We start from the raw sequence: 22780 nt of genomic DNA, 5'->3' as shown, positions 1-22780 counted from the left end.
CCCCAGAAGGTAGAAAGCCAGCAGGCTCCACAAAGTCTGGATCACTGAAGATCCGGAGCTGAGGCCGGGTGGCTCTGCCCTCCAGAGAAGGTACCAGAAGCAGGGTGTCTCTTCTGCACAGACCCCAGCCCTGGAAGGACGTCTTCACATCATGGAGCCCCCTACCTCTGTGGCCCCAGTCCCGGCTAGAGGCAGGGGTCAAACATTCTGAAGGATGGCCCAGTGCCTCGGGCCACGTGCACTGACACGGTTGAAGGCCATGGTTGTGGGGTGTTGGGCAAAGCAGGTAGCTGCTTATGGCCCCGGGCAAGCCCCAGCCGCGCTCTCATCCATTTTCTCACTGGTGCAATGGACTAGGCTGGAACTCCCTGGCCTTCAAAGACCCCTTCCACCTAGAAGGTTCCTGAAGGAAGTCCGGGAGGGGGGGCTGTGAGCAACTGGTTTTGGAGCACCGACCATTTATGAGGCGCAGCTGCCGTGGTGTGTGGTAACAATGGAGCTCACTATGTCCTAAGCGCTGGGCAGTCTGAACTTACTCATTCCTGACAAGAATCCCACATGGTAGACACGCTTTGCATTGCCCTGGTACAAAAGGAGAAATGGAGGCGCGGAGAGATGAAAATGACCCAAAGCAGCAATGGTAGTGGAACTCAAGCCCCACCGTCTTCCTCCATGTTCCAAGCCATGGTCTTATGGACCCCAACATGGCTGAGCTTCCTGTAGGCCAGATTTTCTGGAGGACCTGAGTCTCTCCAAGCAGCAAGCAGCAGCGGCCCAAAGTCCAGCCACAAAGCCGCTTGCAGAACCTGGAAGACGGGCCATCAGGGGCCCAGGAGAAGCCTTCTTCTTCTGTGTCTGTGCTAGTCAGGCTGCCGCGAGGGGCAGACGGGGGCAAAATGGAGTGCGGCTGGTGTGGAAAGTTCTGGAACATCTGTTACAGGAGGAGCTGCTAAAGAACCTGGGAGAAGGGGTGGAGTGGCTCACCCTAAACTTCTGCAGGCCCCGGGGGTGCCGATGAAGAGACTGGTTTGCTCTGCCCCGTTCCAGGTAGTGAGAGGCAGATCTCTGGCAGTGGAAGGTGTCACACGACCTGGGGCAGCAGCGGTGGTGGAGGGAGTGCCCCACCGCAGGCGTGAGCACCTCTGGCTGGGCGCAGCAGGCGATGCCCTTGGGGCCCCACCCAGGTCACAGGCGTGAGGCTCAATCAGGACTTTACGAGCAAGTCCAACAGCCCCAGGCCTTGACAGTCCCTGTGTTTGGTGGCTGAATGCTCTCCCCCAGCAGCCCCGCCCAGCAGCCCTGCTCAGCCGCGCAGCCTGGCCCCTGACCGAGGCACCCAGCAGCACCCTGTTATTTGGATTCCAGGGCGAGAGAACCTGCTCACCCCCCAGAACCCCTAGTGTGGGCAAGGACTTGGCTGGGGCTGGAACCTCGCTGAAGGGCCCCCGGAGCCAACGCAGCAGGACCATGGACAGGCCGGGACTCAGCCTCGCTCCGCTCCTGTCCCACCTCCGTTGATGGCCTTCCAAGGCCCCTTCGCCAAGGCAGGTGCTGTGGGGTGCTGTGTGAAGTGGGGGTGCTGGGAAGCAGGACGGGGGTTCTGGGGGCGCCGTGCTCTGCCCTGCCCTCCCTGCCGTGGCTCTGTGGAATGTCCTGTGAGTCTGGGGGGAGTGCCCAGCGGAGCTCGTGGGTGTAGGGGCGTGTTCTGGGTGTGCGCACGGTGTCTGTGGGTCTGTGTACCAGGCTCCACGTGCATGTGTGGGACACAAGGGGAGGGGGTCTCCCAGTGGGTGCTTGTGTGACCACTGGTGCAAGCCAGCCCCCCAGCCTCCCTCCAGCGGGCCACCCTTGGGGGCTGGCCGGAGGCGGCAGTGGGTATCACTGCCAATCCCTCCCTTGGCACCTGTGGTGTCCTTGGAGCTTGTGGGGGTCCTGAGGCTGAATTACTCTCTCCACACACACAGCCCCCCCCATCGGCCTGTCCGTCCTTCCTAGCTAGGACTAGTCCCTCTCCCATCCATCCGTAGTCTGCATGCCCTTTCCCTTCTGCTCTGTTTCCAAATCTGCCCCAACCTCTGGGGTCCGGCTGAGGCGGCCTCCACCCTCCCAGCCCCGAAGTGGACCGTGGCGGCCCCCTTGCTGTCTCTCTGGCTCCTCCGGTGGTCTGGATTCCCCTGGGGGCCAGGGGGAGAGTCTGGTTCCTCTCCACTCCACCGAAGCCTGGAGCCCAGAGCTTGGCACACAGGAGGCTCCCAGGCAGTGAGTGGCTGTAGCCCGCCCCACCATGATCCTGCCTTCCCCGCTCTCTTTCTCTCGCTTTCTCTCTTGGGTTGGCTGTTGGGAGAGAGAAGACTGGGAGGACATCTGGCACCTGATGCCCCAGCGCCAGCTCTGGGGTCCAGGTCCTGGCTCTGCCTCTCAGCCATCAGGCGGGCTCTGTCTGCTTCCTCACATGGGGATCCAGCACGTGGGGCTGGTGGGGGCTGCCCGGGGAAGGAGGGGGTTCGCTGACAGAGCAGGCTCCCGAATTTCTAGGAGTGGTTGTCAAGGCCCAGCTGGGTATGCGGCTCAGGGGACCTAGGCAGCTTGGCGGCCTGGGTCACAACGGATTTGCAACCACGCCCGCCCTACCAGGACTGGTTCAGTCTCAAGGTCCCTCCTGCCTGGAAGGCCGGTGCTGCTTCCTCGAGTTCCCGCCACCTCTCACGCCTCCCGTAGTAGGCACCGCGCAGGAGGGCCAGGGAAGGAGGCCGTCTGAGGCTTACGCAACAGCATTTACAGGCCGCCTAGTCTGTGCTGGGCTGACCGCAGCGGGGGCAGGGCGGACAGGAGATCCTGTCCTGGTTGGGGTTATGCTGGGGAGACAAGCAAAAGAGGAAGAAGCAGAGGAAGTTACCTGTAGGCTAGATGGTCAAAAGGGCTATGGAGAACGAGCAGACAAAGGGATCAGGGAGCTGCACCCTAAGAGGTGCTGAGGCGGCGGGAGTGGGGGGGTGGGGGGGTGGCGGTGCTGCATTTGCATTGAGACTCCAAAAAGGAGGAGCCGCTTGGATACCTGAGGGGGAAGAGAGGTCGGGATGGAGGAAACAGCCAGCGCATGGCGGTGACGAGCACGGGGACAGTGTGGAAGCACGGGGCGAGGGAAGAACCAACCTAGACCAGACAGGGACTTGAGACCCCCTGAAGCACTCTGACCTCATTTGGGCTGAGATGGGAGCCACAGCAGGATCTGAGCCAAGGAGGGAGGTGATCGGACTTGGGCCTTCCGGAGTCACACCAGCGGCTCTGTGGGAAGGGTCAGAAACAGGAACAGCGTGGGGAAGCTACTGCAAAGACAGAGGTCAGAGCCGTGGAGGGCTGACCGGAGTCCCCACTGAGGGAGAAACACCAAGGAATTGTGGGGGAGGGCCTGGCAGTCCTTTACCCGGGTCCCGAACCCTTTGAGAATCCAGTAACAAGCACAGACCCTCTCCCAGAGACCCATGCATGGGTGTGTGCATGTGCGCGCGCACACACACGTTCACACAAGCAAGTGCACGGTCACATCCAAGTGTGCCTGGACCAAACCCATGTTTATATGTGTGCATGTGTACGCCCACGTGCTTATGCATGCACATGCCATGCGACAGGGAATGTCAGGAGATTCCTGATTCCCTGTCTAATCCGTCCCTTCTACTTAACACGTGTGGAAACTGAGGCTTGTAGAGAGACTTGTCCAAGGTTAGCTAGGCAGCGGGACCCGAACTGGACAAACCTGGAGCCATTGGCGACCCCTGCCTTAGAGTCCTCTGTCTCCCAGCACTGTGCAGGGTGTCAGGGCAAACCCCATCGCATTCTTGAGTCCGAGAGGCTGGGCCGGGAGGCTGGGATCCTGAGCACTTCCTGTCTGGTATCCTGGCCTCCCTGTGGGGCCTTTCTGGAAGCACTTTGGCACAGGATGAGACGGGGTTTGCCCTGGAGGCTGGGATGGGTGGAATGAGCACTTAGAGATGGGCTGGCAGGCTGGGAAGGGCACTGTGGGTAGAGTCCCGGAGCAGCAAAGGCCTTGACATGGGAACTCTCCCAATGAGGCATGAGGAAGCCCTCTGGGAACCAGAAGTCACAGTGGTCTCTGGGGGAAGGGCACACCTGGGTTGGGTCTTGAAGAGTGAATAGACGATTTGCCAGAAAGACTAAGATGTGCCGGGGTGTGGGGCTGAGAAAGGTGGTTGAAGCAGCGTTTCCGTTTCCGAGGGCCGCCTCTGCTGTGCTCCTGGGAAAGGCTCATTCCTGAAGGAAGGGAGGGAGTGCAGGTGGGGGAGGGCAGGACGAGGCTGCCTGGTCTGGAGACTTCATCTGGCAGGGGAGAGAGAAGGGAACCCCGTTTATCGACTAGCCCTGCTGGGGCCCGTCTGCGCTCAGGCCATCCTCGAGCCCATTCTGCAGATGAAGATGCCAAAGGCTTGGAGCCAGTTCACAACGCCTGCGGCACCGCCGTGCTCCCCGCCTGCCAGGAGGAGCCTTGGCAGGGCTGGAGCTTGGCCCTGGGCAGGGGTCAGGGACTCCTCACCTCCCGGGACCCAGGTCCAGGAGGGAGGTGACCCAGGGAGGGAGGAATGTGGCTCCCAAGAGCCAGGCAGCTGCTGCAGGAAAGGATAACAGACCTAGCAATTGTTCACAGAGCCAAATCGGCTCCAGGTGAACGAGGGCTGCCCCAGCTGTAAGGTGACACCGCCTTGGGTTGGCTAATCTTGTATCTAGGCTGGGCTGCTTTCAGCTTCCTAGTTTGCTTAGCTTCCTGGTCAGGCCCAAGAGGAGGGGGTGGGGAAGGAAGGCCACCTACCAAGCCCCCTCACTCCCGCCCTCCCCAACATCCTCTCTGATGGCTTAGAGATAGGACAAGAAGTGCATCAGGAGGGAGAGATTGGAAAGGTCTAGATTTCGGTAGTACCCGTGTGATGTTGGGCGGTGATGATTCCCATTTTACAGAGTAGGAAACTGAGGCCTAGGGCCTTGAAATGACCGGGACACCCAGAGGAGCTGGGGTGGTCAGTCACACCAGTGTTCAGCTTCTCCACCAGCCGAGCACCACTGTGTCCCAGACCTTTAAATGCGGGAGAAAAAACCGAGGCTTGTCTCCCCTCCTGGCCAGCTCTCTCAGATGTGGGCTCCCCGTGTTGGGAGGGTGGAGAGGTGGGGCCTGGTACACCGGCTCTGCCTGCAGCCGCTGTGTCTGATTGCACAAGTCGCTAGTTATCTCTGTGGAGCTGGGAGGGCAGGCTGGCCACACACAGCCCCCACCACTCTCTGAGACTGCCAGAGTGCGTCGGGCAGGACAGGCGGAGACTTTGGTATGGCCCCACCAAGGCTGACTCCCTTGTGACCTCACCAGAAGCCTGGAATCTAGAAAGGTCAGGAGAACAAAGACGGAGCCGTGGGGGGAGGATGGAGCACAGTGCGTCAGAAGGAACAATCATTACCTTTTTTTTTTTTTTAAAGATTTTATTTATTTGACAGAGATGACAAGTAGGCAGAGAGGCAGGCAGAGAGAGAGGAGGAAGCAGGCTCCCTGCTGAGCAGAGAGCCCGATGTGGGGCTGGATCCCAGGACCCTGGGATCATGACCTGAGCCGAAGGTAGAGTCTTGAACCCACTGAGCCACCCAGGAGCCCCAGTCATTACCTTTTTTAATGGCAGGTAATATGCACACTGATGGCATAAATCATTTTTTTTTCCCAGCAAATATTTATTGGGTGTCTCCTCTAGACCCAGTTAAGGGTGCTCAGGCGACCGTGGCTGGGCAGTGACTGTGCCAGCTAAGACAGTGGCAGGCCCTGAGGCAGGACTCTTACGTACAAGGACCCATTTCAGGCGCTTGAGGAGGGAGGCTTCCTTATCCCCACTTCATAGATGTCTAAACTGAGAGGCGAGCCACTTGCATGAAGACCCAGACCCAAGCCAGATCTCTCCAGTTCCTGAACCCTGTCCCCCAGCCCCACCTCCCGAACAGTGGGACCCTCCCCATGGATCCTTACCTTGCAGGGCCTGGAGGATCAAGGACAGAAGAAAACATTGGTCTCCTACCTTATTTTAAAAAAATTAAAAGGGGGGAACAAGCTATAAATGTAATGGATTGGTTTTTAGGTCACAACAAAATGGCTTCACATCAGATGAACTGCTTCCCCCTCCTCCCCACACAAAAAAAAAATATCATGAAGGAAAGTGGGTGGCTAGGGCCGGGGCTGGGAGCTTCCTTCCCACTGGACGTCTTTCAACAATTTTCAAATTTGTGCTGTGTGCAGCTATTATCTGTCCACCTAAATCAATTAAAAAATTTCAAGGGATGAAAAGGCATATTTGTGGCTCAGGTCTTGGTCTGGACCTTCCTGGCTCCCAGCTTTGGGAGCCAGAGCTTGTCACGGGAAGAAAGAGTACACACTTGGTGAGAGACAAATGCTATCGGCTGCTCCCTGTGAGCACCCCAGCATGGAGAGTGAATGAGCGTGTCCCGCAAAGCCGGGTTGGAGTCCAGGCTCTGGAGCCTCCCAGTCTTGTTACCTAGGGCACTCTTGGATGGGAGCTGTGAATGTGGAAGAATATGATACTTCATTCCCAGTGTGGCGCTAATGGGCCAGCTTGGAGGTTTCCAAGATGCCCAGAGCAAGCCAGACCTGAAATAGTACCTCTCTCATGGGCCAAAGGATGCCCAGGTATCCTGCAGGAGAGGCCAGGGGAGGAAGAGCTGATTCTCCCGGGGAAGTCAGGGGCAAGGAAGATGTCTCTTGTCTCTGAGATGGCCCTTTCCAGAGGACAGGAGTCCCCAGGCAGAGGCACAGGGAGAGGCAGGAGAGACGGAGGTAAGCCTGTGTGAGCTGTAGTGAGGGTTCCCCTGGGAACCTTTTCTATAGTGGTTAGAGAAGGGCAGAGAGTCAGCTGGAGGAGCAGGTAAGGAAGAGCATGCTGACATTCCGGGGTAGAATAGGTGGGATCTGCAGGGAATGACAGGATACCTGAAGCAAGTGAGTCATAAGGATGTTACAGAGGGTTCAGGGATGTGCCTAGAGTGATGCCAGCTGGGGATGATTTTTACATTTTCAGATGATTAGGTAAGAAAACAAAACGAAAGAAGAATAAGGTTCCACACACAGGAAAATTATATAAAATTCACACTTTAGTGTCCATAAATAAAGTTTTATCGGAACACAGCCATGCTCATTCCTTCGCATATTGTCTGTGGCTGATTTTATGCTATAGTGGCAGAACTGAGTAGTTTGAGACGTAAACCCTACAGGCAGCAAAGCCTAAAATACTGACTAGCTGGCCTTAACGCAAAATAATTTGCCTACTCTTGGCTTAGAGGGAGTCTCCATGGATAGGAGGGGTGCGGATGAGGCTGGAGAAGAGACAGAGCCAAGCCACCAGGGCCTCCTGCTCTGCGTAGTCACTGAGCTTAAGCTGAGGGCAAGTGGGAGCTACTGAGGAGGAGTCAGGGGGGAGAGTGTCCAGCGCAGATCAGCGTTGGAGAAGGGTCACTAACTGTTTTTCAAAGATAGATGAAGGTGGGCAGGGGACATCTGGAGCCAGAAGCCCAGCCAGAGGCAGCTCCACAAAGGCCTAGCTAAAGCCAGTGGGACACCTCCCCCTCCCCCGTTGAGGGCCTTTGCGGGGACCTAGCCTTGAGGGGTCTTCTGCCCTTCCCATGCACCTTCGTCTATAGTTTAGAGCCGTGCTCCCTGTATACCCAGAGTCCCCCGCGCACGGGGCGGAAGCGACTGCCTCACCCAGGAGTCCCGGAGCGGAAGTAACTGCCAGAAGGGCGGGAAGCACGTGAAGGCCACCTCGGAGCCCGAAGCAGGACCATGAGGAGCCAGGGTATAAAGTGGTGGGCACTCGGAGAGCCGCTGGTGGCCCGATGGCAAGAGAGGAGGCTCAAGAGGTAGGCAGGGAATGGACCTTGTGGCCTTGAGTACTTGCTTAATTGTGTGGGGGAGGGGAGGCCTACACCCAGGAGCCCCAGGAGTTGAGTCACGGAGCTGGGCCTGGGAGAGCGCTCGGTGGTCTGGCATACACGTACAGGGACCAGTCCAGGAGGGGGTCGGAAGGATACAGGCAGACAAAGGCCCGTGGACCCCTGGCCACCCAGGCAGACACACAGCTCTGTGTAGACTCGGTCTAAGGCCTAACACTGTGCATGCACCACAACGGAAGACCAGGCCTCTGCACCCCATCCGAGATGGGTATAGAAATAAGCAGAGCTCCCCGGAGTCACGCCCGCACACGGGCTCTAGAGGCCCCTCCGCACGGTCACAGATCTGTGCACACAATCACGGCCCAGGTCCACGCAGGCACGGCCACCGATCCACGCACACACCGTAACGCAGATGTGCACGCAGGCACTCCCGGGAACTGTAGGTCACCCAGTCCCATATGCACACTGCAAAACACAGACGCACACATCCGCGCACGCACAGAACCGGACACGCAGACCGGTGCGCACACGAGACAGACACGCTCTCTGACCCGCCCCGCCTCCCATCGCACACACAACCGCCCAGGACGCACCGGGCCGTGGGCCGGCGCACGCACGGTCACAGGCAGGGGCGCGCACACAGACACAGACACACAGACACACACACTTGGTCTAACGCGCGGGAGGCGCGGAGCGGCGGCGGCGGGAGACTGCGGCCCGAGGCGCCCCGGCCCAGCGCGGCGCGGCGAGCGGAGCGCGGCCGGCGGCGGAGGGGAGGGGGCTCCGGTGGGGGCGGGGCGGGGGCCGGAGCCGCCGAGCTGGGCGGGAGCGGGCACCTCTGCGCGCCGCTCTCGGGCCTCGCCTCCGCACCCCCTACCCGCGCGCCTCCCGGGGGGCCCTCCCCCGCGCCGGTCAGCTCGCCGGTCCCCAGCGGCGGCCCCGGGGTGCAGCCAGGCGGCCGCGCCGGGCCCGCGGGACGGGGTGGAGGTGGGGGCGGGGGGCGGGGATCGGGGCCGGGCCGGGGCCGCGCCGCCCGCGATGCCGGGCGCCCGCCGCAGCCGCCGCCGGAGCCCGGGATGGGGCGAGAGGCTGCGGCGGACGCCAGCATCTCCCCGCCGGGGGCCCCGGGGGCCGCGGAGCCGCCGCCGCCGCTGCTGCCGCCGCTGCTGAGACCCAGCGGGCGATGGGTGAGTTGACCCTGGCGTCCCGGGGACCCGCGCCGCAGCCCCGCCATCCCGGCACTCCCGGCCCCCCGCCTCCATCTCCGCGCCGCCGCCTCCGCACTCGCGGCGCCCCCCCGTCACGGCTCCCACGGCCCCCTCCCTGAGTGTGACCCGGGGGCGGGAGCAACGGGCCGGGGGGTTGGGGGGGGCCCCGAGATAGGGGGCGGGATGCCGGGCAGGCTACTCGGCTCCAGCTCCGGCGCCCCCTCCCCCAACCCGGCTGCTCCGCGGAGCTTTCCCCGGCCCCGGAGGGCAAAGCCTCATCTCTCTGATCCCCTCCCCCGGCCTGGGCGGGGGGCGTCCCCGAGGCGCGGGACTCGAGCAGCGCTTTGTGCGCGGTGCCCCCACCCCCCCAAACCTCCGGCGCCGCACAGGGCTGGGGGCAGGAGGCCTCAGCGCCCACCTCCCCCACCCCCCGACCCCGGGCTGCTGCGGCGGAGGCCCAGGCGCGGTCCCGGAGCAGGGCGGGTTTGGGGGCTGGGACTGGGGCTGCTCGTGGCGACCAGGCGGAGTGGGGAGAGCACCCCCGGTTCTTTTGTCGTGGCGGGGGGGCTCCCGCTCTTTGCACAGCACTGCCCAGGGCGGGGGAGGGAACCTGGCTGGGGGAGGGCGCTATAAATATCTGCAAATAGTGAGTTCTGGAACCGGGGGTGGGGAGGGGAGCGCGCTTGGGTGTAAGTGGGAATGGCGGTGCCTGAGCCAGGGTGCCATGAGAAGCAGAGAAGCAGAGATGGGTCTCGGCCAGCCCTGGTGGCCTGAGGTCAGGTGACTCTCCCAGCTCTGGAAGACTCCCTAGAAGGGATGTGGGCAGGAATACTACTCTAGAGAGACCCCTCCATGGCCCCCCAGCACTGGCACTGCCCCCATCCCGATGGTACTCCTCCTCGCTCCTGGGACCCCCATCCAGAGCTGCGGATGGGAAGTTGTGGGATCCCGGTGCCCCATCTCCCAGAGCAGTTACTAAATACCCAGGCAGGGGGGGTCTCTGAGGGCTAAGGAGAGAGGCACAGGGTCCTCTGAAAGTTTGAAAGAGGTGCTGTGAGCCCAAGGAGGAGAGAGAACTTGCTGGAAGAGTTGGCTTGCTCAGGAGAGGAGGGAAGGGCACTTGAGGTAGAGGGAACGGCAGAAGGAGGCTCTGAGCTGTGAGTGCCTGGTATCTGTGGAGAGTTGGAAGGGGCTGGAGGGGGCTTCGGGTCAAGCAGGGCCAGGAAGGAGACCCAGGTGCGGGGTGAGACTTGGGGCCCTCCCAGGGAACTGGCGCTAGCTCCTGAGGACGGTGGGGACCGGCTAGGGCTGGGAGTGCTGCCATCTATCTGGCTGGGCACCCCCTCCGGAGTCTGCCCAATGCCGCTGTTGTGGTCAGGGCTGCCTGACCCACATCTGGGATCCCTCTTACTGTGGTGGCTGCGCCACCACGAGCAAGTCTGCTTTCTGAGGCTCAGTTTCCATATCTGTCAAATGGGGAGAGTCTACCACACGGTCGCGGAGAGGTCTGGATGAGATGATGGGTTTAGGGTGCCCGGCACCTGAGAAATAGTCGGGAAATTTCTGTCTGCTGTGTCAGGATGATTACCTGGGACACTGATGTGGTGGCCCACTGGTGGGCCAGGCTCCCTTCCCTGGCTCACCTCGTCCCAAGTGGTCTGAAGCTCATGTGGGGCTGGAGGTGACGGGGAAAGCCAAGGGCTGGGGGAGTTACATGTCCAGGTCCTCACGTTATTCTGGGAGAAGAGAGGAGCAGTGGGCAGTGGTTGGAGCCGGGTGGTCTGCATTGACAGCCTGTTTATCCTCACGGGCACCTTAGCAAAGGCATCCAGCAGACCCTGCTGTGTTCCCCAAGGCCAAAGCCTCTTTGTTCTCTGTGCTGCAGTCCTTCTGCTAGCCAGCTCTAGCCCTGCACGGGGGACCAGGGCTCCCTTCTAGAAGGTTCTCCAGACATTAAGACCAGCAAACACAGTGATCTCCTGTGAGGGGCACTGTCGTGGTCAACCAGTTGGAGACCTTAGCCCCAGGAGAATGGATTCTAGTTGAGCAGCAAATCTTCTTGGGCGTCCATGATCTTGCCTAGCCCCGTGCTGGCTGCTTAGGGACAGAGAGAGGGTGACAGTGGGACGGTCAGGTGCAGCATTTAAAAGCATGGATTTCAGATCCAGTGGTCCAGGTTCAAATCTCAACTCTGTTGCTTCTTCCTGGGCAGCTGGGGACTAGTGAACTTGGCCTCTCTGGGCCTCAGTTTCCTTGCCTCTAAAATGGGAATGATGCGTAGTATTGCTATTTGAACTGCTTGGTTCTGTTTCTAGTGAGCATTCACGCCCCCTCTTTCAGAATAAATCTCCTGGTTCACCCCTGCCTCCTTGGAGACGACGCAGCCTGCCTCACTAGATCAGGGGTTTACATCGCTGTTGTCTTCCTTTGCTGTCTGTGAGTCTGTGTAGGCAGAGGCCTGCCTTTCCATGTCCATTGCTGGGGCCAGGGACAGTGGTGTGCTGGCAGCGAGTCTCTGGGAGAGGTCCTTGATGAACGCCGATGGCAGGTTTCTGTGGTGTCAGTCTTCCAGCAAGGCCACTTTGAAGCTGTACCAACAGCTTACTCATGTCACAGTGGGCCCTGGTACATGTCAGCTTCAGCACCCAGGCATTCAGTGGGTGCTTAATAAATGGCAGTTGAATGAGGAGACTATTGGTCAGGTAGACTTGGGGAGCTGCTGGGCCATAATTTAGCTGGGAGGAAGGGAGGGGAGGAGGTTGGATAGGATGAGGGCATATCAGAGGGCAGGAGCAGAGATCCCTCTGAGCCAAATAAGTTCAAATAAGTGAGATGCAGGGCAGGGGGAAGGAAGGCTGGTGCCCTTCCTGGGAGCCTCCGCTCCTCTGACCCTGTCTCACTCCTTCTCTAGCCTTCCCTTGATCTTGGCCTGGTTTGGGCTGTCTGCACAGAATGACCCAGCTAGATCCCAAGTTTCAGCCTGGCCGAGCTCTGAGATGTGGTCCAGATGGGCCACAAATGTCCAGTTCTGTTCCCTTGCTTATGCTGTTTCCTCTGCCTGAATGTCTGTTCCCCCCCACCTCTTCCAGTGTCCTCTGAAACACTGTCACCCTTCAAAAGCCGCCTCCGTGGTGTCAGCCCTCCCCAGATCAGTCCCTTCTTCTCCTTCTGCCGTCACACCCAGCCTTACAGCCCCTCTCAGGCACGCTGCCTGCCCATCAGAACACCGACACCTCTCATTTATTGCATCTTGACTACAGCCCATGACGGAGGTACCGTGATCATCCCCTTGGCTGATGGGGAAACTGAGGCACAGGGTCTTGTTAGGGATGATCCATCCTCTCCGTCCGAGCTGAGCGTCTGTTGTGCAGGGAAACCCCTTGCTGAGGGCTGGCGGAGAACCACATCTGTCTTGTTCATGTGTGTGCTATTTCGTGTCGGGCTAGGCTGTGAATTCCGTGTCGTATAGGAACTCGAATGAATGAATGATTAAGTGAATTAGTGATAGTCAGCTCCAGGGAGTGCCTCTGTTCTTCTCCCCATCCTTCCCCCTTTTCGTTCCCATTAGGGGAGACTAGCCCTCAGGAGGGTGGCCTCAGACCACAGAGGGATGGTCCCAGGGACCTCCTTATCCACTCCGTGTGGAAGGGGAAGTGAGGCCCCGGGTGGGGCCGGAAGTAGGTGCGGTGGAAGGCTCGCGGACCATCCTGCTGTGGTCTAGAACAGGGGCACATGGGGGCCCCATGGCCCTGCCGGGAATCCAGGAAGTGAACAGGGTCCCAAAATACTTTTTCTTACACCGCCTCAAGTGGAAAGTACCCTGTGGGCTCACTTGATTTTCATCTTTTCTGTACAAATAAAATGGGAACAATGGGAATCATTCACAGACCTCATCACTCCGTTGTTTTACGAATTTAGAACTTACTTGGCTCAAGACTGTGGTTCCCACTGAAGTAGGAATCCCCAGGGAGGGTCAGCGTGAGGGCCAGGACAGGAGGCCAGCAGCAACTGTGCCGCTCTCTGTAGTGTCCAAACCACCCTTCATGTCACCGGGGCCGCCTCCGAGTCTGCCTTCCATCTGCCCTCTCTGGGCAGGCTGGGAACTTCCCAGAAGGAGCAGCACAGATGGGGGTCTGAGCAAGGGAGGGCCGCCAGAGACAGGCTCCAGGATTCTGGTTGACAGAGACCTGTGATGGATGACTTCCCAGGCTGTTCCCACCCCACCTTGACCTCTGAGTCATGATCATTTGCTGCTATTTCTCGAGCACTTACTATGTGCTGGGCATGGGGCCAAGCCCTTTGCATGATCCCAGCGACGCCTCCTAACTTCCCTCGAAGTAGGTACTATTATTATCCCCATTTGGCAGTTTGAGGGTGCCCGGGCCAGGCCAGGGCAGGGCTGGGATCGTATCCAGCCTGTAGGACCCCAGCCCCTGATGGGGCTCTGAGTCTAGGCCCCTAAGTCACTTCTCTGAGAATGGCTTCTGCAGTGACTTTTAGCCTAGACCCCCTTGCCCTCAACCTGGAGCCTGGGACCCTGCCCCTGCCCCCCCGACCTGTGTTCTCTACCTCTGCTCCCTTCCACCCTGACCCAACTCTGCACCCACCACACTGACCCCCCCACGCCCTCTTTTCCAGACACCTGCTGCTGCTGTTTCCTTCTGGAAACGGGTCCCAGCTGGCCGTGGACCCCACGTAGCTTGCTTAACACCCTCGACAAATCACTCATGGCCCCACTCTGGCTACACCAGGCCTGGCACACAGCCTGGGTGGAATCATGGTGGGTGAGTGATGGTGGCCAGGGGAGGCGGAACAGGGAGGGCTGCCGATGGCTGGGCTACACAGGCAGCTGTGTAGCTGGGGGCTGGCCCCTTGCCTGACATGGAAAAGGCATTTGATACATATTTCTTAAGTATTTGTTGAATGGTGATAGTGAGAGAGGCGGGTGCAGGCCCCTTCCGGAAGCTGCACAGATTGGTGGGTTTGGGAGAAAGACTGAGGGCGGGGGCGCCTTCCCAGCCATCTCCTTGGGCTGTGATCGTGAGTGGTTGGGGTTTGGGGCTCATTGACGGCTCGAACGGGAGCGAGATGCTGGTGCTTTCTTGCGTGATTTCATTGCCGTTATCACAGGAACCGTGGGCTGTGGGGCTCAAGTAATCCTCATTGCATTCTAGGGAAACTGAGGCCTAGACAAGGCGGGCAGCTTGCTGGGCTCACGGCCAGGAGGTGGTTCTGCCGTCCGGAGCCTTGCCCCTTGGCCGGAAGAAGCAGCAACTGTGCCGCTCTCTGTAGTGTCCAAACCACCCTTCATGTCACCCCAGTCGGTTCCAGCAGGGTCGGATGGAGGCTTAGCGCTGGGTTTTCAACTGTGCCCATATCAGGGAGTCAGAAGACCTGCCCCCGAGGGGCTTTCTGCATCTCTAAGGGGTAGTGGTGGGAAGAGAGCCCTCCTCTGGGCCAGAGGCAGAGAGAAACAAAGAGGCGAGCTGGGGGCTCTGGCACAGAGTAGGTGCTCAGGAGCCCTTTTGGTCAGAGGAGGCGGAGCCAAGCCTTTGGTCCCATCTGGTCCTTGGAACAGCCCCCAATGGGCTTCATTCTTTGAACCGAGACCCACAGAGCGTGGTTGACTGGCTCAAGGTCACACCTGCCACACCCAAGGTGAAGAGCAGAATGTTGAGGCTCCACCAGGGGTGGGAGGTCTGGGAGCTGGGCAGGCAGAGTCTGGCTGTGCAGGAGGAACTGGCCCCAAAGGGTCGGCGGGCAAACCCCTCACAGGGGTGTCGAGGGCAGCCACTGGGGCCCTGGCATGTCATCAGAAATGTTTGGAGCCACACCTGGGTATGGGCAGTGGCCTTGTACCTGCCGCTGGGGGGCAGGTAATGGAATCTGTAGTGCCTCCGCCTCCAGGCACTGGCCCACGCACAGAGACTGGAAGTCCAGGTGCTGGCTTTCATGGCCTTTGCAGACTCTTTCCCTCCGGAAGGGCCCTACCCCCCTCTCCTGGCAGGTGCTGGCTCATCCTTGAGAGACTAACCCCCTGCCACACCAGGAAGCCCTGCTTGACCCCCAACCTCAAGGCCGAGGCTGATCCTCCCTGCCAGGATTTCCCTCTGTCTGCTCCACGGGATGCCGAGAACCCCGAGGGCTGGGCAGGTCTGCCAAGGGCCTGGTTCCAGTGTAGGGCCTTGTCGGAGACGCCCATGGAGTAGACAGAGAAAGAAGGTGCAGCCCAGCTCAGGGGACTGTCAGTTCAGTCCAGAGAGGGGACCAGGCTGGGGAACCTTGAGGCCCTGTAGCCAGCCAAACACGCCCATTTCACAAAGGGAACATTGGAGGCCCTGAGGTGCTTGGAATGACCTGAGTACCCCGGAGAGCGGCTGAGAGTCGCTTTGTGGCTTGGAGGAGAGCCCGCAGCTGTACGGCCGCACCCCTCCCCCTCTCCTTTCCCAAGCTGGAGCGCCTCTCTACAGGTTCCAGGTCAGGTCTTGCAGGGGGACTGCTGGGAAGAAGCCCAGGAGAGCACAGTCCCCAGGGCTCAGGTCTGCACTTGGCCCTCCCATGTGGAGGGCAAAGCTCCTTAGAGGAAATGCTTGGTGTCTAAAAGCTGGCAGGAAATCCACATGGATGGTTCATTCCAGCAAAAAGATGTGCAGGAAAAAAAAGTCTGGGAGGGACGCCTGGGTGGCTCAGTTGGTTGAGCAGCTGCCTTCGGCTCCGGTCATGATCCCAGCGTCCTGGGGTCGAGTCCCACATCGGGCTCCTTGCTCCGCAGGGAGCCTGCTTCTCCCTCTGACTCTCCCTGCCACTCTGCCTGTGCTCGCTCTTGCTCTCTCTCTCTCTCTCTGACAAATAAATAAATAAAATCTTTAAAAAAAAAAAAAAAAGTCTGGGAGAACTTATGCCAAGGGGCTAGCGCAGGGGATGGTGGGACAGTGGCTGATAGGGTCCTGTTGCTTTCGCTGTGATTTTTCAATTCTCTAGGACATGTGCGACAGCTTTATCATCAGAAAGAAACGCAGCTATAATCTAAAGAAGAGCGGTCTAAGAAAAGGTGCCCTGAGAACAGCCCAGTTCCCCATTTGTTTGACGGTGGGGTCACTATCCGTGGGTGGCTTCCAGGGGGACCAGTGGGAGCTGCCTGGCCCCAGGCCCATCCCCGGAACAGGTGCATCTGTGACTGACAGCTTGTGTTTCTCTCATCCTTGCAAATGGGGTCAGTGAGAGTCCTGGCGTGGGGCTGCTGGCATGTGGCACCCCGAAAATCCCGTTCAGACCTCTCACCTTCCTGCGTTGCCTCAGGGCCCTGGCCTTCCCACCTCCATCGGGAGAGCCTGCCCACCGCACCCCCCCAGGTGCTGCCATCCACCTCTCCCAGCCAGAGATGGCCCCGGGGCTGTTTGTGTCACCACAGTCCCAGGTGCCCAGTGGGGGTGTTGATAACCGTTGACCCGCGTCCTTACTGTCTCCTGCCCCGAAGCGCCTTTCCAGGGGTCCTCCTGCAACACGGTCAAATTCTGCCTGGTGGAAATGGTATTTGTCCTCACAGCCAAGCCCTGATCCTGGGTGAGGATGCAGTCTCGGTCTCCCCCAGGCCCCCCTGCCCCTGTGCTCGGTACAGAGCTCTCATTCATTCGTTCGGCCGCTGTCCAGCAAGTGCCCGGGCCCAGGCTAGGTGCCGGGGGCACGGATCAGCAGACTTCGGGGTGTGACCGTGTGTGTGTGTCTTTGTGCGTGGGTTTTGTGCACGTCCCTTGCCCCTCCCCACAGTAAGAGCAGCTCCGTCCGTTATGACCTCTGTTCCGGGCCGCCCTGCTAATTCATTCAGCAATGAATTAGACCCGCTAAAAGGAGGTTCCAGGCCCTGACCCCAAAGAAACGTGACCCAAGGTTTCTGTCCTTGGGAAGTGCCGTCTTGGGGGCCGTTGCAGTGCAGACTGGTGAGGGCCCAGGCCAGCACTAGGGGTGGTCAGAAGCATCATCCTGGAGAGACGGGAAGGCACAGTGGGGAAGGGCATCCCGCCCGGCTGGCTGCGGGTGTGCACTCCGATCCCCCGCAGCCCTGGGGTCCTGGGCCTGGGAACACCGTGCTGGCCCTCCTTGCTGCTCTCATGGCTCTAAAGCAGGCCTAAGGGGCAACAGAGCTGGAGCACGTGCTCCGGGGCTGTGAGTCCTCCTGCAGGGCGGCTGGGAGGGAATACAGGGCCCTGGAAAGGAAGCACGTTGACTAGAAGATACAAGACAGAGCCCGCTGGCAGGCAGGAGGACCTGGGCTGCAGAACTTTCTGAAGGAGAACCTGGGGACCAGACCCTAGAACATAGCACCCCTCGATTCGGCCCAGAGAAGCCGGGTCATGGAACTCAGACCGAGCAGCAGACCTAGAATGCGGCCCTACCCACTGATGGCAGCTGGCAGCTGGAGGATCCACTCCCGCAGTGGTCAGTGGGGAAACTGAGGTGGTCCAGGGATCAGGAGGTTCTGGAGCCTGGGGGAGCGTCGGTGCACATGCTCATGGTCTCTGCTGAGCTGGGTCCTCCCCAGGGTTTGCTGCTGCCTGACCTTGGGCAAGTCCTGTCTCTTTTCCAAGCCTCAGTTTCCCCATCTGTGAGATGACTGTGTGACAGTGAGATGAGATGGGACAGGTCACTTGGGAAGGGGGTGCTGCTCTTGGTGCACCGGCTCCCCTACGCGGTTTGTGGCATGGTGTGGCTGAGGCCAGGACCCTGGCCACCCGCCTCCTGGAGTCACCTGTCCCTTATAGCGATGGTCTGCTCACGGCCATTGCTCCTTCTCCTTCCCCACACTCAGTGGGACCTTTGGGAACTTGCTGCCTTTCTTGGGATGGTCTCTGGATCTAGCAGATGGGAAGGACCCAGTGATTAAAGGAGCAAGAACAGATTGGTGGCTCCGTATTAAGGAGCAGACGCCTGGTGCCTGCAGCCCTGCATGGTGTCCCCTACCATTTGGTGGGGGCCTCCTGAGTGTCCCTGGTCAGGCCCTGACCCGAGGCAGCTATGGCCCCTCCTAGGCAGGGATGGGCTAAGATTAATTGGGGAGGAAAAAGAAAAAGAAAAGGCTTATTGTTCCAGTTTCACGGGGGCTCCCCAGGTGTCCAGTATGGCAGAGTGAACCAGCTGTGCACCTGCTCCTAGCCCGCCACTAACACAGGAGGGGGCTTGGGCTGCTTGGGTTCCTGAGCGCTGGAGCTGTGGGCCCTGGGCCGGGAGCAGCTGCATCACCTCCCCTGATCCCTGCAAGGACCCTGCAGGCGGGTGTGACCAGCCTCCCCTTTCATGCCTCTGCGCCAGTAGGGTCCCAGAGCTGTTGGGGGCAGAGCTGGGGTTTCGACCCGTTCTTCCACTCCGCAGCAGCTCTTCGAGCCCCTGCTGCATGCGAGGCAGGGCGCTAGGCGCTAAGCACCGAGGGTGAACTGCAGTCACTTCGTTTTTCACCTTCTTCCTTCCTGTGTCTCCTCTGGCCTGTCAGCCATGGTGTTGCTTTGGGGTCCGTGCCCGTGTCCCCCTTTCCCTCCACCGCCCTCCTGTGGCGGGGGACCCTGTCCCATTCATGTAGATGAGCCACATCCGGGTATGCCGTGCCCAGGCTGATGTGGACTTTTCCAAGCCCAACCCAGGGCGCAGAGCCCAGTAGCACCGACTGCAGGTGCGGTGTGTGGGTTTGGGGGGAGGGTCATGTATTCATCTAGCAAGCCAAGGTCAGCACCTCCTTTGCATCAGGCGGGGAGCTGGGGCCCCAGGGGAGCCCGGCTGCCTTGCTCAGTGTGGGGTGAGGAACCCTCAGGGGCAGGCCAGGGGCCTTTGAGGGAAGTGCGGCTCCATAGAGCCCACCTGGAGACAGAAAGTGAAAGATTACCCAGGAACTTGGAGCCTCCTACAGGACCTGGACTTTATCCCGAGGGCGGGAGTTCCCAGCTAGGGGGGGGTGCAGCATTGGATGTGGCTTTTGCTTGCTTCATGGGGACCAGACGGGGGCCCCCCCGGAAGGCCGCTGCTCTCGTACAGGTGAGTGCTGGCCGCGGTGCAGCCAGCGTGGGACAGTGGCACCAGGGGACAGGTGGGATGGAGAATGTTGGGGCATAGACGTGCCTGGTGATGGACTTGTGGAGTCCGCAAGGGGGAAGATGGCTCCTGGGCTCCCGGGCTGGGCAGCTGGGTGGACGGTCCCATCGTGTCGAGACCCAGGAGGAGGAATGTTGGGAATGCCGTAGGTCGTCCCGGTGTCCCTGCGTGCCATGCTCAGGTCACAGGTGATCAGCTCCAAGTTGTTGAGACAACTGTTTGAGTGAGTTCTTTGTGCCTGGTTTTGCAGCCAGGGGTCCCAGGCAGGATGGGAGCCAGCTCTAAGCCCAGGCTGCTGTCCCCTGCCCTTGGCCAGGTCCTGATTCCACGGGGTCTCCTTCTCTCTGTCCTTTAACCCTACGGCACCGTAGCTTTGCATCCCTCACCTGTGCCCTGTACCCAGGGGGAGGCCCCCCTGGGAGCACCTCCACTCCTGCCTGGGTACACGGACTAACCTCCACGTGGGCACCCCTTCCCCGCTGTGCAGGAGCATCCTCCCCCCACCCCCACGGTGCAGCTCATGGAACAGAGCCTGTCCACACTGTGGCTTGAATCTGTGGCCCTCCCGGCCCGTGCAGAGACGGCCCGATGAAGACAGGCAAGGCATAGGGCTCCCCTCCCTTCCCCCACCCGCAGGCCTTGGGGCTGGAGACGAAGCTGAAGCTGGGCACTGAAGTGGCCCTTTGTACATTGTCCCCCTGGAGGCTGGGGGAGCCTGGTGGGCGGGGCTGGCACTGCCCGCGCTGATCTCAGCAGGGCTGAGGAGCGAGGTGGGGCGTGAAGAGGGGGGTGCTTTCTCGGCCTGGGAGCAGGATGGAGCACCCCGCTAGGTCTGGGTACGCACTGGCCGGGCCTGCTGCCCCAGGCCTCCCAAACTAGCTCAGAGTCTGTCATCACTTGCCTTGAGAGTTCGGTCGTCACGCACAGCGGTTTCTGGAGCGCCTGCTCTGGGCCAGGCTTTGTCCTGGCGGGTGGGGAGCCGCGGAGACGGGTGACCTGTGACTGAGGCTCAGTGTGACCCTGCTGTCCTGTGCTGACGTTCTGAGTGCTGCGGTGTGGGCGGGGGAGACAGACCACTAACGTGTAAACAAGGAGACAGCTAGCTTCCGCCGTGGTTGTGGGGGAGCAGATGACCCCGGGAGGGGACAGCTGCTCTATCCTGGCGGGGCAGGAAGGCCCCTCTGAGCAGGCAGCCGCATTCCAGACAGACAGGCAGGGGGAGGACCCTGAGGATGAAAGGTGGGGACTGTGGCCAGAGCCCAGTGGATGAGGGAGGTGAGGGCAGCAAAGATCCAGGGACCAGAGTGGCAGGGCCTTTGGGCCCAGAGATGATTTGGGTTTCATTCTGAGCCAGACTTGGGGGGTGGATTGGGTGCGTGTAGGGTCTTGAGGGAGGCTGTTGAGCTGGGGGTGGGGGGTCGGGGGTCATGTGGCCTGATGGGGACTTTGTAGTGACAGAATTTGCGGGGCCTAATGCCAAAGGAAAGGGTAGCACCCCTAGTTCAAAAAGGAAGAATGTCAAGACAGAAAGAGAAAAAAAAGCAGGAAGGAGGCCAGCGAGGAGGAGGAAGAGGCCTGGGGTTGGGTCCTGGGAGCGATTTGGAAGGAGGCACCGACAGACCCTGCGCTGCCCCCGCCAGGCACATGGCGAGGCCTTCTGGAGCAGCAGGGGATGAACTTTTTAGCTCAGGACTGGTCTGTGTCGAGGCTTCTTGGATGCGACCCTGTTTAGTCCTCACGGGGTGAGGGGCTGGGATGGTCCTGCAGCGCAGATGGCCACTCTGAAGCCCAGGGATAGGAAGTGACCCAGAAAGCACTCAGCCCAGCCTCTCGGGCCTTGCTTTCCTCAAGGTGCTCCCTTCCCCAGCTGTGACAGCTGCCGCTGGGCGGGGCTACTCTGTGCCCCGCCCCCTGGGCTTGTCTCCTCTCACTTCCTCCTCTGCCCCGACTGATGGCTTATTTGGGTTTGGACTTGCAGAAATCTCTGGGGAGCCGCACAGGGCTCCAGAGGGGGTGGTGTGTGAGCGATAAGCCTGCATGGGGTCTGGGTCAGTTAACTTTGTGGAAGGACTGGTGGCATATTTTATGAGTTAGAAGAAGCTAGGTTTTTCTCTTTCCTCTCCATTGGCTGCACTGCTAAGATTAATAATCTGCCCGATTGATGGTCACGGGCTCCTGCTGCCCCTCCTGCTTCCTCGGCCACACCCTGGCTGGACCCTGCCCTCCTCTTTCTCCTTCCTTCTCCCTCCTGGCACCCCAGACCCAGCCCTGTCCCCCTCTCCGTCATAGACCCCAGCGTGCACCCCCTCAGAGATGATGGGGGGGATTCCCCCCATGGGCTTAGGAAGTCCTCTGATCCCTGCTCCCTTGGGCCTTCCGCAGCCCTACTGGCTGGGGCCCATCCCATCTGACTGATGCAGACACTCAGGCATTCGCGCCGTCACTGCACTGACGTTCGCTGTCCTGTACCAAGAATAGGGCTCAGCGGCTCACAGCCTGTAGGGCAGGCTGACTGGCCACTGGGACGTTTCTGTCCAGGCTGGGGTGGAAGGCAGCTCCCCAGAGGAGGCAAGGGCTAAGCTGAGTATGAGAGAGGAGTCCCCCAGAGACCCCACATGCATCCCCCAACCCAGCAGTACGGATACTGGAAGCTCTGCCCCCCCCATCCCCCTTCTCTGCCAGGGTCTGATTTACATCTCCACCCTCTAAAGAAGATGCTCGGAGAGGGTAATCCCCACCACAAGGAATGAATGTGTTCATTGCTTGTGGTGAACTGGGGCATGGAGCCAGGCAGTGCAGTGGCTGCTTGGTGGAGTGGTCTCTTCTGGGCCCCCAATTTCTCATCTGTGGCCAGCCACCCAGACTGCAGCCTCTGCTCCCACCACGGCAGAAAACCCTTCCTCCCCAACTTCCCCCGCTTCCGGGGCTGTTGAGTATGGAGCCCACTTGCATTGAACAGCGCAGGGTCTCTGAGGGGCAGTCAGGATTCAGGCTCCTCTCGCAGCCCGCCAAGCCCCCAGTGTGTGTGAGGCACCGGGTCCGGTTCCGGCCCACCTTTTTCCGCCGGTACCGCGCTCCGTTTCCCATCCGCAACCCACCAAAATGCCCCACTGCCCCTTTGGGAGTCCAGGAACAGTTCAGGGTGACCTCCCACCCAGTGAGGGAAGAGGTGAGGCTCCAAGAGAAGGGCACATGGTTTACCGAGCACCAGGCACAGACAGGTCCCTGAGGCAGAAACTGCGGACACACACACCCACATCCCCAGCACCTGCCACCGGGTCCCTCACCTGGAGACTGCAGGTGTGCACACCCACATCACCAGCACCTGCCACTTGGCCCCTCACCTGGAGACTGCAGATGTGCACACCCACATCACCAGCACCTGCCACCGGGACCCTCACCTGGAAACTGCACATGCGCGCACACCCACATTCCCAGCACCAGGCCTCGGGGAGCAGCTTCTGCAGGATGGGGCTGCCCTCGCCGTGTTCCCTGTTTCTACCTGGGACAGATGAGGAGACCAAGGAGACCGCAGCCCCCGGGAGGTG

At 60.2% G+C, this 22780-nt stretch overlaps 1 protein-coding gene across 6 annotated transcripts in view; it reads left to right on the top strand.

Annotated features, from left to right (window-relative positions):
• MGAT3 (beta-1,4-mannosyl-glycoprotein 4-beta-N-acetylglucosaminyltransferase) overlaps positions 1 to 22780 on the top strand; it is a 45857-nt gene that overhangs the window by 5834 nt on the left and 17243 nt on the right. The window contains exons 1-2 of one of the 6 annotated variants that reach the window (XM_045083834.1): positions 8966 to 9134; positions 13794 to 13939. The exons of 1 other annotated variant lie outside the window; for it this stretch is intronic. In XM_045083834.1, the coding sequence (XP_044939769.1) occupies positions 9024 to 9134; positions 13794 to 13939 (257 nt within the window). In that variant the 5' untranslated portion in view covers positions 8966 to 9023. 4 more of the 6 variants (XR_006607806.1, XM_045083835.1, XM_004743285.3 and 1 more) reach the window with 4 other exon arrangements.

Source organism: Mustela putorius, unplaced genomic scaffold, assembly GCF_011764305.1.
Source record: "Mustela putorius furo isolate JIRA1106 unplaced genomic scaffold, ASM1176430v1.1 tig00000738_pilon_pilon_pilon, whole genome shotgun sequence".
NCBI lineage: Eukaryota > Metazoa > Chordata > Mammalia > Carnivora > Mustelidae > Mustela > Mustela putorius.
This window is presented reverse-complemented; position numbering and strand designations above follow the sequence as displayed.